At 38.7% G+C, this 16475-nt stretch overlaps 1 protein-coding gene across 4 annotated transcripts in view; it reads right to left on the reverse strand.

The window, feature by feature from the left end:
* cntfr (ciliary neurotrophic factor receptor) overlaps nt 1–16475 on the reverse strand; it is a 208868-nt gene that overhangs the window by 21565 nt on the left and 170828 nt on the right. For all 4 annotated transcript variants that reach the window (XM_039614789.1, XM_031753211.2, XM_031753209.2 and 1 more), the window contains 3 exons: nt 16194–16311; nt 15409–15575; nt 9023–9186 (listed from right to left, as the gene is read on the reverse strand). In XM_039614789.1, the coding sequence (XP_039470723.1) occupies nt 9023–9186; nt 15409–15575; nt 16194–16311 (449 nt within the window). The remainder of the gene's footprint in view (nt 1–9022; nt 9187–15408; nt 15576–16193; nt 16312–16475) is intronic.

Here is a 16475-nt window from a genome sequence, read left to right on the forward strand (position 1 = left end):
TAAGTGTTATATTTCTCCACTCGCACAGAGAATTCATGGTAAGTTTCCCTGCTTAGGCCATTTTAGTATGGTGGTGAGCAAAACCAAGCATTGAACCCTCAACCTTGAATTAGCTGACATGCTTTACCGTTTTACACAGACTTGTCATTGGATGAACTGAATGAGCTCAGAAGAGGAGTTATTTAAATGTGAGATTTGCGCCAACAACTATTTTTAAAGCTTTGAATATTTTGCTTTGTCATGTGCGGAACGGAAAGTCAGACATCCATTAAATAATGTTTTGATTTCTCAAATAATCAAAACCACAAGACAAATGACAAATAGCATTAATTATATTAGGATGCAGTGTTTCACAATGTGAATTCTAAAAGGGGGGAAAGAACCAAGGACTGATTAAAATGATTAATTATAAGAAAACAAAGTATTAATGCTGAGCTTTGTTCAACTGCTGCTCAACAATGGCTACCTTCTTATTAGAACCACATGGTGTGTTATTTTGAAACATACCATCATATAAAAATCACAGCTGATAAAGCATTACCTGCATTGCTAAGGCACTCCCCAATGGCTGCAGTCTCCCTTAGCAAGGCAGCAAATCTTACCATACTTCAAAAAAACTGCTTAGGAGAAACATGTCAATGAGCCAAGGCTACCCAGTCTTCAGACACTCTGTGCTCTGAGTTGCCCCACCTTGTAAAACAAACTTCACAGTCTTCAGTTTTTCTAGACCCTAGACTTTTTCTAGACTTCCCAATGGCAGCAGTCTCCCCAGTGATGACAATGAACCTTACCACACCACAAAAAGTGCCCAGGAACAAATTGAGGAGGAATTTAAAGAGACAAGGCTAGCCAGTCTTCAGTCTTTCTGGACTCAGCTTGATCTGGAAAACTTGGTCTGATTGAGAACAACACAGTGCACGCAGTACCACAAATTATGGCTGGTCCATGTCACAATGAGTCAAAGTCATTTTATCAAGAGGGATCCATACAATACAGGTAAGTACAATGTTGTGTCTGACTGTTTTTATATTTCTGCTAGTTTCATTTATTCATAAATGAGTGTTTTAACTTGCTACATGGTTAGTCTCAAAAGGACTATTTGAAAATCCTTGCTATTTTTGTGGTCTCTGCTGGATGATAACAATAATACAGGTATTTATTTTTCTCCAAATCCTTAACATGGCTTTGTTGACTTCATTTGGTATCTGTCATGTTCATTTAATTAGAACTATATTGACCATGAGAAGCGAGACCCCCTGAGATGAGGTCAGTGCGTGACATGCGTGCATCATGCCAAGTCAGAGCAGATAGATATGTGTGTGACAGGCCAGACTGACACAGTGATATAGAAATCAATAGAGGCAGAGAGAGGGCAGTGGCCCCATTCATCTTCATTTCACCCTTACACAGTAAGACATCTAAAGGACTACAAATAGAAAATGCTGAAATATTCCAACTGCAATCTGGGAAACAGACACAAGATAAGACGTCTCTCTTGGATGACTGATATGCCCCCTTTTAACTTGTTGCCCCCCCCTCTCACTTACAGAATTTTTAGGCTTCTCTTGTGGGAAATACATGCAATTGTCATATTCAATTATTAAATAAAAAATAATTAGTTCAAATTAATAAAATGCTAAGAGTCTGCACAGTGTAAGACCATGCCACTCACTCTATGTAATTTTAGTGTCTCCCTGTGCAAAATGTTTTTGAGTAAATGAAAAGGTTTCGATCCAGCTGTAATGTATTTTGACAGCACAACCTAATGATGGTGACTTTTACATGCGATGGCACTGAACGTGCAGTTTGTGGGTCTATGTGCTTGCGTGTTAGGATGACGGGGTTTGATAAATGATCTGTCTGTGGCAGTGTCCTTTAGATGGGATGTTTTTCCCAAACAAGGTCTAAACATTTATCATGTGCACCTATAGATACAAATAGATGGCTTGAGGGACGGATGGTTAGACAGGTGGCTTAATGCATGGGTGGAAGGGTGCATATGTCGATGAACGAGCGGCTGAAAGGGGAAAAAAAGACATTGCGGAAGCTGGAAATAGAAGCTAATGGTAGAGTGGGAGGGAAAGGTGAAAAGTAAACACAAAGGTGGGACTTTGGACATAAAAAGGGAAACGATGGAAATAAAGAGAAGATGGAGAAAATTCAGAAGCACTTTTTCGCTTTCATGATGTGCACATCAGTAAGTTCTTATTCAGTGCCAATCTCTGCTTTTTCTTTGCCATGATAATGTTATTCATGAAAATACAGTACTGTAGTTACGCACCATATCCATAAAAAATGTACAGAAAAATCAAATAGGCTCACTATAAGCAGTGCATGTGAATTGTGACTTCATGTTTCCATCACTTCCAAAGAGATTGCATTAAATCCTTTAGAGCATATCCTTAACCCTACTACTACTACTTCTTGCCTAGCACTACCCAAACCTTAAATCAAGACTCCAACCTTAAAATTACTAATGACTTGCTTTTTGACCCCTCCCGAAATACCGTAGGACTGTGTAAACAGATTTATGTTCCAATATCAAAACTAAAAAGTACGCACACACAAATACAACTCGTGCCTCACTATTGATCCATCTAAGTGCTTGCTAGATGAGAGAGACTTTTGGCAAACATACACACACATTGGATGAACAGATGGAGAGAGGTGGAAAAGGACTGATGGCAAGACGGGAACAATATGGTATGTAAGCTGGAAAAAAAATTAGGAGGAGCGAGGAGAAGAAAGGAGGGATAAAAACTGAAAGGAAAAAGACGGGCTTGACAAAATGTGAGGTGGGAGAAGAATGAATGGCAGAGAGAGGATGCAGCACACATGTGGAATAAATGAATGAATGAAAGGCTAATCTGTTTTGGTCAAGCAGATGAAGATTAAAGAAAGAAAAAAAATTAGGTCGGCCTCTTTTCTTTCTGCTTCGACTGCTGCATTTATTCCATCAGTTTCTCTGAATTTATGTATTTAACATGGTGGTTATTTTTTGTCCAGTTCTTGTTTTCCACTATGTCTGGTGTATGAATGCTGTATGTATTTGTAGGTGGACATGGTGTTTGCAGATATGCAAAAGGTTATTTCAGCATATTGCCAATACTAACCAACTTAGTCTATCAATATAAGCAATAATTTATGTGTTTGCTGCTTTTACATGTACACACATGCATGTTCTAGAGATTTCACAACATTTGTATGCATGTTAGGCTTAGTAATTATGAAGCACAAGAATGTATGTGTGCAGTGATATATGTGAGTATTGATTTATATGCATACCAGCATTTAATTGCATATCTGCGTATCTGTCTGTGTGTGTGTTTCCGAGCCTGCATGAAAATATCTGTGTTTTCACTTGCCTGGAGTTCAGCATCATCCCCAAAGGGCAATTACAGCACAGCAGATGCAGTTTCATACCATGAACTGAATATTGAGCAATCTGAAATTGTTCTTATCACAGTTACTGGTCCATTGCTTTAATTGCTGTGAGTGTATGAGCTCACCTCTGTCTGAAGGGAGCGTGAGGAAACAATGCACACAAGGCCATGGGAAACAAAACAATTCACCGATCATTTAGAGATATGCAGATGCATTTTCATGTGTTGTTTCCGTTCTCATTTTGATAATTCGCTCTTGACAAAGTGTACTGACGTAATGTGAAGTGAAATGGCGGATGCGGTCATTCTCTGAATTTAAGGTGTTTTTAGTTGACACTAAATGAAAGAAATTCAACTTTATGAACAGGATTAAATCCTCCTTTTTTATTACTCACTTGCTTAATTTGTAATAATTGAAACCTGTTGATGACAAAGAGTCAGTAAAGGGTTGGGAGCAAGTGTGTGCATACCTTGTTGTGAAATGACCACTGATGAATCTAGGGATATAACACAGCGGTGTGATAATGATGTGTATGAAGTATCTGCCAACAACTAAGATGCCAGCTCACGCACATCATGATGTTGTTATACCTACATTGTTTTACAGCGAGTTACTGATCAATAATTAATATGTTTTTGGGGGTTTTTTGCTTTTACTGAACTACAAGGGAATCACATATGAGTGACTTACTTGTTCCTATGGGTAATATGTGTGTGTTACAAATCACATTACTCTATGCTGTGAAAAACTAAGTACATCTCATGGTTAGGTAGCTCATAGAAGCAAGAAGGCATTTATTTATATACAGCTCTGTTAAGGTCCTGCTACAGCACTTCAGCCGAATGGTATGAGGTGTTTGTGCTAATATGTTGTGTTTGGTTTTAACCAGGCATGGCACCATGCATTACAGCCAAACAACTCCACTTTGGACTCCTCTGTTCAAAGGGCACTGTCCCACAACTCAGGTGGTTCATTCAGATACAACCAGGTTCTTTTCAACGAAAGAAAGTCTTTCTCTTGGTAAAACTTCCAAACAAGTCATAATTTTTCAGTGTTTTGCTACTTTTTAGTGGTTTTTTTTAAATTTTTTTATTTGCATTTAACATGTTAACTGAGGCCTGTGGACTTGAGTCGAGTGGAGATATAGCTGTTGGACTGCACGGTCTGACTTTAGGATGTAGCAATCCTTCAAACTCGTGCTCGTGAAAGAGGGGGTCACACTTACTGATGATCGAGGTCATTTAATTAGCAGCACTTGGATGCTGCTTGCCCTCCTATTTCCTATGGAAGCAGTTAGGCTGTATTTAGGATTTCACAGGACTGCAAAAACGTTCTTTTTCAAATGACTGTGCACTGTTTCAAATGTGTAATAGCAGCTTCCTGATCTGAAAAAAGCTCAGTACCAAGACTCCTAAACTAGTTGTTATTTTACACTTTAAAAATCAGTTGTTTGGCAGGCACAGAAAAAAAATTCCCTTTCAGCAAAACCTTGATTTTGCTGAAAAGTGTTCTAATTTCGAAACCCAGCAAAGCAGTAAATTATTCCATGCCATGAAGTTCAACCATCTAAGAGAAATAAAATTTAGGTGGTGGTGGGGTTTCACTGTTAATGCTGCACTTTACTTTGCACTACATCCATTTAGAAACCACCACTAGCTCAATAAGAGCACCATTCTGTTGGTTTTTACTGTTTTTGTAGCTGTTTATATGTCTGGTATACCTACTTAAAGGTTAAAAAAATATATATACAATGCAATTCCCTAATGGACTTGTTTCTGCTAAGTCTAAAGCCTTTCCCTCTCCCCTTTTCTCCATTCACTCCACTAGTTTAAGGCTTAAAATGTTTCAGATATATTTTTTTCATCCCCATTTCTCTTCCCCCCCCAATGAACCATTCATCTACCTCCCTTAAACTTCAAACACCAGGTAACCAATAGCCTATAAAACTTCACTTTCAAAGCAGCTTCTTGTGCTCCCTTTTTCTTTACATCTCTCCAACTTTCATCCATTTATCTGTCACACTGCTCTCCATACGGCAATTTCTCTTTTTCTCTCCATACCTCTCTCCCTGACCATCCATTCTTCTGTCACTTTTCATAATCAAGTAATATGGTTTCAGACTTATGTGCTCAATTTCACCTTACATCTTTTCAAATGTGGACTTTATATTATATTTCTGTCACCCTTGTCTTGGACTCGAGTTCAAATGCATCTGTGTATCTATGCATGTATATCTCATTTATGTGTCTCATTTTACTGTATCTATGAGCATCTGCGTTCCATTAACGCCCAATCTCCCTCTCTAATGCACTCCATTCATCTCTACTTCAAAACTTTTCCTCATTTGCCTCCACCCATCTGACTTTCCATCACTCTACCTATCTGTCCCAGTCATCCCTTCATTCTTCAGGACGATGGATGGTTTCTTCTGAGGATCAGTCTGATCACATGACCACTTTCATTTCTGACTGAAAACACATTTCAAAATATAACATGTGAAAGCCATTCGCACCCAGCTCTGCTGTCCGACCACATTAAAGGAGAATTCCTAAGCAACACTAAGCGCTTCAAGTTGTATTCAACCTCGGATACTATGATCAATCAAGTATATATGGGGGGCAGTAAATAGTGCGTTTTATTTTGGCAGCCTCATTAAACTTCAATTACTGATTTATGTCACAGCTTGATAGTTCTAAATCCAAATGTCTGCTGCTACAGCGCACTACCATAGATAGTCATTAAACCCATCCTCAACAAGGGCAGTAGCAAGCCAAAAGCTGTTTTTTCTAAAATAAACAGGTTTTTTTTATAGTAGTACAGTTCTTGATTCAGTGTATTTTAAATTTCTGCAACGATGTGGTAGTAACTTTTAAATAATGTGGTCTAACACATGAAAGATCCCTGGTTCAAGTTTGGAAAGAGACACAAGAGACACAAATCCCTGGGAGGGCTGTGCCAAGTCATCCATCTGCTGTGGCGACCCCTTGCGCATAAGGGAGCAGCAGAAGAAGTAGTAGGTTCACTTGTATACAGTCGGGTTCAAAATTATCTGAAAGAAGCTTTGTCTGCCCTATTTACTATTCTTCAAACAAGACGGTGTGGAAGTAATCAAGAAGCAAAAATATTTGGAACCGAAGCTGCAATTTTGGTTGCTGTGTCATTTGTTCTTCAATCAACCTACTCTGGGTGTGTTTTTACTCAAACCAGTGTCAATAAGCTCAATACCAGCATATTAGAATTGCTAAAAAATGTAAATGTAGAAGGTTATGCCGAGGTTTAGACAAATGTATTACATTTATAACATCTCTAATAATAAATGGTACTCTAATATGACAAGGCTATCTGCTGGTTGCCACTCAACTTTTTCAATGAAGTGGCATAATCGTAAAAGTTAGTGGAGAAATTAGGCAACTCATACAAATACAAATTCAGCACACACTTTCTGTGTGATTGAGAACAGTGCCAACACGGTTAACCGACAGTTAACGAAGGGAGCCAGAAGCACAACTATAAAGTGCTCACAAGTCCAGAGGTGATGGTGTCGGAATTTCCCCTTCAGAAAACCACACTAACGGCTGCAAAAATAAAAACCGTGACCACAATAACATTCATCAAAGAATGCCGCAAAAACGGAAAACCTTGGAGTTTTCAGCTGTCATCGACTCTATTTATGCAATTTCCAAATTATGTGTCCTTACCCAATCCAAATATTGACTTAAGGTTTCCCAACTTTCAGGTCACGCGTCGGTTCACATATTGATTGATTAGCAGCAAGGGGGAGAAGAAAAACTTTGAGTGTGTGTGTCAGATTTAATCATCAGCTGGAACCACAAAGATCTGAGGCTTTATAATAACTACAGAGAGGCAGGAAGTGACTGAATGTCAACGTGTTTATAAAATAGCACTTTGCCATTCATATGTGTGACTGTGTCATGGAAGATTTGTAGAAAGATGTAACACAAAGAGATTATATATTATGTCTGATATTGCTTCTTTGTGTTTGGAAGGATGTGAGAGATGTGTTAATAACTAAGTGAACTTGGTTCTGCTGGCTGTTCACATTCTGTTCTTTAAAACCAAATACCTATTATGTTACCTAAAACCTAAAAGCAATTTGGCAGTCAATTATACAAAACTGAACAAATCCCCACATTTGAGAAGCAGGGACTTGGCAATTCTTGTACTTCATGACTCATTTGAAACATTAAACCATTTGCTCTAATTGCTCTAATTAATTTTCAGCTGAGCAATTATTTAGACTTTCAGTTCATTGCTGTGAAGGGTTTTAAAGCCAGCTTATCAGGAGGAGAGTTTAATAAAGGACGCCTGGAATGTTTGTTGACGTTGCAGTTGTTTTCCCCTTTCTTGTATGCCTCATGATGGTCTGTTTGGAGGCTGAATAGACCTAACTCACTATCACGAAATAACTCTACACCAAAATGCTTTAAGGTTTGCAGTACAGAACTACAACCTTGCCAAAACTCTTCTTATTTGAAATGTAGAATAAGTAAGAAACAAAGAAGTACCATCAGACGAACTTTTCTGTAGTTCAAACCAAAGAAAGTTGAGAGGAAAAGTAGTAAAACAAAGAAACTGGGGGTGAGGGTGGGGGAGTGAAATACAAAGACAGTGACAGAAGAAGGTGTTGAAGGACAGACGAGATGAATGAAGTAAGAGAAAAAAAGGTGTATTGGTTTATAATTCGTGTGTGTTAGTGTGTCCATGTGATTCCAAGCCAGGCTCTGTAACTCAAGCTCTTGGAACAACACCTTAGCAAACCATTGACATGTTAATAACCCTGTAATGTTAGACCTTGGTAGACAGAGCTTTTATCCCAGGAATCCTATAGTGGACACATATGCTTTTACTGTATGAAGCCCTCAGGGAATTGAACCCACAAAAAAAATACTCAGATTAAGTAACATACACCAAAGCGGCCGAGCAATTGTGTCTGTCTGACCAGGGATCAAACTCCAATTTTTCGTAATATTCAGTAATTGTTCTCAGAGGCATCTCTTGACAGGGATTTTTTTTATTTTTTTTTTAACAATTTCTATGTTCAGTTTACCTTGGGGAATACTATTGATCAAATGTAGAAGAAAAAAGAGGCTTATCCCTGTGTTTCAATAAAAGTGCCAGATAAGTAAACATTTCTTGGTAAAATAAGATTATAATGTGCAACGATACTTCCTCGCGCTTTAAGAAAATAAGCACTATGCCGTTTCCATTTAGAGGATGATTTTTTGTGATAACTTCAAACTGTCTGAGACTACCTGAGAGCCTTTTTCTTTAGCGCACCAATTCTGGGTTCCAGGTCACATACTTAATAATTAACTTGTATCTCAGTGTTGACTTGCAGACACTGAGAAAACAGTGTCTGAGCAAACTGTTCTGACCATGTATAACCTCTTTCTTTTTTTTGGCTTGTGCCAGATATTCCATTTGTAAGTTAGAATTTTCCTGAAAAAGAAAAGAAAAACAAAACTTTTCTACTTGTTGCTAACTAATAAAACTAATTGTCTCTGCTCCACTGGATAAAACCTTTTTCATAATGGCATAACAACACGTCACATCGTATTTCTCATAATCGCAGCTCATTTTGGGGGGCTTTGTGAGCACTAGTGTAAAAGGTACTCACATGCTGCCACTGCTCTCGGATGAGCGGCCGGTATCGAAGGAAGTACTTTAAAGGGAAGTTATCTATGTCAGGCCACGTGGCGGGGCTGTGCCAGGATACCTCCAGTCTCCGAGGGTTGAAGCGGATCGGGGTCGCTGTCACACGCTCCGGGGGGTCTGGCTTTACTGTAAAGTGGGTATAAACAGTTAGTTAGAGGGGAATATTAAGGTCACTCAGACAGTTGCATCATGTTTTATATAGCTCAGAAAGGTGGAGTTAAGGCATCAACTTGTTACTTTAGTGATACTTATTTATATCATTGCACGCTTTCTTTTTATTTTAGAAGAATAACAAGAATTTTCATAGTTTCAAGTCTAGCAGCGGTCAACAGTAATTGGCTGCACTCTCAAGGTTAATGCGTGAAATGTCCGTTTAGAGAACAACAAATATGAACTTTCACCAAAGACCTGCAACACTGTTTGTCCAGCAGATATCTGCACAAATAAAAACTTGCAATGAAAAGTGAGAGCTTTGAAACATGCAGGAAGGGGAAAAGACAGGCAGGGATGGTGTAACAGAAACACCTGTTACACCATCCCTGATATTGAAGACTGAATACGTTCACGATTTAGGATCTTCCAGCCTCTGAAACATGATTTAGAATTTTTATTATTTTTTTATTATATCTTGCAAGTCTTGACATGATAGAAGGGATCTATTTAATATTACTGCTACCATTATTATTAGTACATGCTTAAGGTCGCAATGTATTCTAATGCAAGAAAGACTTTAAATAAGGCCGAACTGAAAAAAAAGGCGTTAGCTGAAAAAAGTGTCTGAGGTATCTGTGGCAAGACAGAAGCTGAGAAGCCATCACTCCCCAATGAAAAGGCATGTGTGTCTGAATACCTGTCCACTGAGGAACACACCAAGACAGAGAGATTGAGAGAATTCAATTGAAAGCTTTTCAGATGATATTGAATGACCCAGTCTTTGTTAGATCACTCCCACAAGGGAACACACCGGCCTGCCACTTAAGCTACATGAAACCCTTTCCCATCTAGATGCAAACATAGCATTACACAAGCAAATGGAAAACCACAGTAATAATCTCAATGTCTGATAACATACTGACGGCAGCAGTGGATGAAAGCAATGTGGATAAAAAAGCAATGCATACTTATGAAGACTCATAAACAGGCAGCACACAATTAATGAGTGAAAATATAAAAGATGGTTATTGGCACATACAAACAGACTGTTAACATCTCTTTCTCGAGTGAGAAAGCAATCTCTTTGTGACTTTCAAGTAAATTTTAAAAATCCCCAAAAAACTAGGGAAGCACACAAAGAAAAGAAAAGAAAAAGAAAATTGCATGCTGGCAGAGCAAGAGCAATGTAAAGTCAGCGGAGACCAGAGAGAATAAATTTTCTTTGTTCAACAGCACCTAACAGAGGAAAAACATGTGCAAGCACAGAACAAAACAGCGAGAAATATGTCTGGGTGGGGCGTCCCTTAGGTTTTTAAAGTATCCATCTGACCTGAAACATATACTATTAGCTTTGTGTTGCATGAGTAATGAACACATCCTTCACTTGATGACCTCTGCGATAGCAACTGGGGCGTGACAAAGGAGTGCTTTTTTTATATGAGAGATAAAAGAAAGAAAGGATTTACACTTAAAAGAAGGGTGTGAAATCTACCGAGACAATAAGTGTTTGGACATTACTGACCGATGCAAATGCAGATTTAGATTTGTGCAATGCTAATACCAGGGAAAAAATATTGTCAGCTATATGCCCAGAATTAGTTTGAAGATAAAATGAACCATGTAATTTAGCAAGCTATAGAAACATAAACAAAAAGAAAGACAAAAAATGTGATCACAGGGTTTCAATTTTTTTGACATCCCGTTGTTTGATATGTTCTTGCCTGGCCTGAAAACTCCTGTCATTCCAGCCTTAGCTTTGTTCTTTCATATTTGTGTCCACATTACTGGCCCTCTATTCTCAGTCTCATATTGCACAGTAACTGCAGTCCCTTATTTTCCCCTTTGTTGATGTACTGTAACATAAAAATCTAATCTTTCACAGGCGAGTGAGAAACTAATTTTTTTCTTTAAAAAATTGTGGAAAATGTATCTGATATATAGCTTCAACATGTGGTCTGTTTAAGCATAAAAAGGGTAAATTCTGCAAAAGAGTGCTGTGCATTTATTTATACATGCATGTATTTTTCTTTTTCTCTGAAATGCTCTGATTTAGTGTTTCTAACACTACTGCCATGTGTCTGTTCCCTTCACCTAATGGTGTAGCCTGTTTTTTTTTCTTCAAATAAATAGGCTTTTCAGAAAGAACAAAATCTGGACATCAATTCACTGATGTGCTGGATGACATCGTCTAGCAGTGCACTTGCACAAATGGGAAAATCGATCTGCAGTGTTATCTTGCACATTGATCATTGAATCTTGTCTGAGGTGTAATGACAGTTGAGAGTTTTTGTAATGAAGTCCCAAATCAAAACCTCGTTTCTAAAAGTAGCCTGTTTTTTAATTTGTTAAATTTACTGATTGCACGCGAGAAAGGGAGTCAAAAGCCAAAGCACAAGCAATTCTGCTGGCTGAATTTAAGGACTAAGCTTTGCACGACTGTGGTTTTAATTTGTTTAAGCTACACAAACTTTGAAGTTTCATTTTGTGTTGGTTTTTAAGTTATACAATGCAAGATCTTATTACTATAGCTGGTATCATTTTTTTTTTCTTCCAAGAGGAATTTTACAAAGAGGCTTCTTCTTCGCAGCTTTGAGGTAAAGAATAATTTTGAACATGGCATGGTTGTTGGTATCAGATGGGCCAGTATTTCAGAAACTGCTGATCTACTGGGATTTTCCCACACAACCATCTGTAGGGTTTACAGACAATGGTCCAAAAACCAGAAAATATCCAGTGTCCAACAGTTCTCTGGGCAAAAATGTCTTGTTGATGTCAGAGGTCTGAGGGAAACAGACAGACTGCTTCGAAGGAAACAGTAAATGAAATAACCACTTGTTACAATCAAGGAAACAGAAGGGTATCTCTGAACGCACAATGTGTCAAACCCTGAAGGGGATGCCACTCCTGTCAGCTAAGAACAGGAACCTGAGTCTACAAAACTGGACAACAGAAGATTGGAAAAAAAAGAAAAAATCCCAGTCTGATGAGACTCGATCTCTGTTGCTGAATCCTGACGGTAGGCTCATAATTTGGTATAAACATGAAAACAGGTATCCATGCTGCCTCCAGGTGTAATAGTGTGAGGATTATTTTGCTGAATATTGTTGATAACCATCCTCTCATGACTGCAGTATACCTGATAGGTGCTTTCAGCTGGATAACACGCCATGTTTCAAATCTCAAATCATCTCAAACTGATTTATTGAACTTCAAAATAAGTCACCAGATCTCAAGCCGAAAGAGCACCTTTAGCATATGGTGAAACAGCAGAGTCACATTAAAGATGTGCATCTGACAAATCTAAATACTCCATTAAGTGACTGCATTTGCACTTCTCTGTGGTATTGTTCCTGTTAATTTCTGTTTAATTAGCTCACTTCTTGGTGAAAATATCTGAAAATCTCAGTTCTGGATACTCATTTGGTGTTTTGGAGAACACTGTTTGCTGTTTAGTCTGTTTACATTTAATGATTCAAATATACTTTGACTGGTCACTTCTGGCTAACTATTGTAGCCCCCACAAACTATCCCAAGTTAATACACCTGAATGAAGACCTCTCTTCTAAGAAACAATTCAAAGAATGACACAGGTAACAAATAATTTCAGATGATTTCAGTTACTGCAGCTACTCTGACCTGGTGGAATTAGGTTACAACATATTGTCTTTCATCTCATTGGATGAGTAATGTAGTAAAGCTGAATGACAGCGGGTGCTCAGGTGGGCTGCTGTCAGAACTGCCAGCAAAAAAAAAAAAGCTCTTTGTTGTAAGTGAAAATACTTTAACTGTAGAAGCCTTTAAAGCTCGGCAAGATCAGTTAGCGTTTGATCATCTTGGCACTAGAAAGCTTTAAGTTATCATTTGATGAGTGTGGAGCTTCCTTGAGGGTTCTCTTTGTAACTTCACCCACAGCACGCACATGTAGGGACACACACGCAAGCACACACATCTCATCTCATCTAATTCCGCCCCAGCTTTGCTCGGATGAACAAGGACAGTTGAGAACCGTCTTACTCCCGCTCAGAATTCAGAAGTGAACCAGGAAGCATGAAATTGTTTTATTTATTTACGATCTGCCTCGTTGTCCCTGAAAATGAATGTGACTTACATCGTAGAATGGCATAAGAAAGACTTTTAACAATGCAGGAACGAAGAACAGATGAGGTGAGGAGAGACAGGAGGGCTAAGTTTCAAAACATACTTTGTTAGAAGTTTTGGCCTTTCAACTAGCAACTTTGCAAACTTTGCAACTTTGCAAAGGTTTGGGCTTGTTTTCTAGAGTCAGTGACAGAAAGTTTCTGTAGCCACCGCCTCTGTTTGGGATCAATGACAGCTGTATCAGTTATCCAGGAGGAAAAGCGAGTGATTGCGTGTAGATCTACAGTTCAAAAGAAGCAAACTTTACTTTATTCAGACCAGAGTATGTAAAACACTATAACACCTAGTTATATGTAGCTGTAAGCAACTACGTTTGTTTTAAGGCTTAAAAAAAACAAAACAACCAAAAGCATGGATGAAAAATGCAGAAAAAAAAGTGAAATAAAATGATCATTTGATAATAGCAAAAGAGAGGGAGAGATAACACGGGGAAGGGATTAAAACAGGAGGAAATGGAGGCGGGAAAGAAGAGCAAAGTTACACGATGGCTTTACAGGAAATGAAGAGAAGGAAGAATTAAATGGTATTTTGCAGTGGGGTATTTTGCTATTACCAATAGTTGAGGGATATTTCCTCAGCCAAAGCACTAATCCGGCTACCATTAGCATTTTCATGAGTCCTGTGTCCGGGGCTTGGCAGAGCATGTCACTACCTCATTTGGTTACTTATGTGTACACACACACAGCCACACACACACACACACTCGCACACGGACAACACACACACACAGACTTTCTTTCTTTCCTCTCTCTCTCTGTCTCTCATTTTCAATACCTAACCCTCTCAACCGACACTCCGCACAATCGCTCACAGCCCCATTGGTGTCTGTGTGTGTTTATGCACCATGCACACCCATATCACCCTAAGCAATGCAATAGAGCTGAGGACTGCTGGCAGCAGTTCCCTTATCTATCAAAGTACTCGTCATTCCTTCTTTAAAATGAATTTCTCCTCTTCACTGCTTTCCAGTCAGAGTTGCTTGTGAATTTCAAGAGTATTGCTGTTATTATGTGGCCTTTGGTAGACTAACCGAAGAAAAACTTCACAATTCAAACTTAATTTTGAAACTACTCGCCACACAATGAAGATTTTAATTGAAAGTTAAAAAAAATCAACCTTGAAGGACATTTATGGCAGATTTTTTGTTGTTGTTGTTTTTAGATTAGAAATGTGCTGATATGGCAGCTGGTGTTTTGGCTGAGGGAAAGTGGGAAACCAGACCATTGATTTGTGACCATCACATCCTGTCCAAACCTCAATTAAATACTGTTTGCTGCAGAAAAGGTTCAGAGGTCGATTGTTTATTATCTGCTGCTTTTGGTAATGGCACGGATGCACAGTCAGTGGGTTTCTCGCTAATGGACTATGCTGCGGGTTAAAAAAACAACAACAAAAAAACCAAAACTGTACACTTCTGCTATCAGCTGGGTGACATTTATTTGGCCATTGCATTTTCAATTTTCTATGTCTTCCTGGCACCAAGCATTGCTGTGTGTGCAACAAATCTCCAAAGGGAACCAGAAATGAATGAAATCAGTCATCTGTGGGCAAACAAATGCATTAACATTGCTCGGTGGTTGGCACACACAAAGAGATGCCTTGACACTCGGCATTTTAGTTCTGTTTTTCCTTTGCCAAATACCCGTCAATCTTTGTGGGAAAAACATTTTACATTTGTCCCTGAACTATGTGCGGATAACGATTTTAATGAAAAAGTGGTAATTTGTTGCGAGCGGAACGGTTTAGGAGTAAATACTTGTAAGATTTTCAAAATGTCAGTGTGGGTTTCATTTAAACTCTTTGAATTCAGGGCTTAATGGAACCCTCTAATTGTGAGCAAAACTTAATAAGAAAGCACAACTGTTTCCTTTCTGTGCAGCAAAAAGCCTGTAATTCATTTCGAGCCACATTTGGTCAACACACGCGACTTCACGAGTGCTTTAATACGCAACGGAGTGAAGGAACAGGAAAAGAGAATGTAACAGAAACCACAAAGCATAACGCAGAGTAAAAATCGTGACACAATACATGTCTTACCTATACTGGACTCTTCAAAAGTTTTAGTGGCAGAAGCTTTCCCCAAAGCATTGATGGCTGTTACATTAACTTTGTAGGGGAAACTGGAGAAAACCTCCGGGAAGCGTACATGGCAGCGGTTCTTGTGGAACAAATCTTTCTTCACCTCGAGTGAACGCTGGTTATGTCTGAAGAGAAAAAGGTGAGAGAACAGGAAAAAAGGGGACAGCTGTTGCAGGTTTTCTGCTTAAAGGCAATTCTTACAGACTAATGTGCTGAGTTTTAATTCCTGGTAAAACTGTTGTAGACTAAAGACTCATTTTTGGGCAACACAGATACTTAACATAAAAGCTGTTTAGATTTTGAGGATATAAAATGTTGAATTAGGCATAACTCAGCAGTACACTGGTTGCATGCTACTGCACTTTATAACCTATCTGAACACTAAAGACATGGGCTTCCTGTTAATCTCTGTATCAGTCTCTTTAGTTACGGCCCATTCCTCATCTTTATTCAAAGAGAATAATATTAGTGTTACACCTTCAATGAAAGCACCTGCCATGGTGTTGGCTGTGGGACTCTGGGAGTCTCAAAGAGAACTTGACAGAGACCCACTTCTAAAATGCTAAAACTCATCTAGACAACCGAGACTTGTTTGTTTGCCATGTTGGACTAAGATATGAACCAAAATGATTATATCGCTCCTACTGTTTTATTATTATAATGACAAAAAACCCCAGAAAATAATCTTCAGAAATCCACAGGTTTCATCCTGAAACATCTATATACACATAAAATGCACTTACTGTACTTCCACATCAAATGTAGTGTTGATGTACGTTGAATGCTGCTGGTGCCAGCTGCAGTAAAAACCTTGAGGGTAGGTGTTGGACCTACAGGTGATAGTAGGCTCCAGAGGGGGAACTATAGAAAGAATAATGAGAAGAGAAGGGAGGGGAAGACGGTTAATTAATATCTACATGTATACAACTGAGGCAGACATGAAAAGAGGCATACCAAGAGGAGGGATCACAATCAGATTAATGCACATTGCAATATTCAAAGGCAAGGCAACAGTGCCTTACACA

Source organism: Oreochromis aureus, linkage group 7, assembly GCF_013358895.1.
Source record: "Oreochromis aureus strain Israel breed Guangdong linkage group 7, ZZ_aureus, whole genome shotgun sequence".
NCBI lineage: Eukaryota > Metazoa > Chordata > Actinopteri > Cichliformes > Cichlidae > Oreochromis > Oreochromis aureus.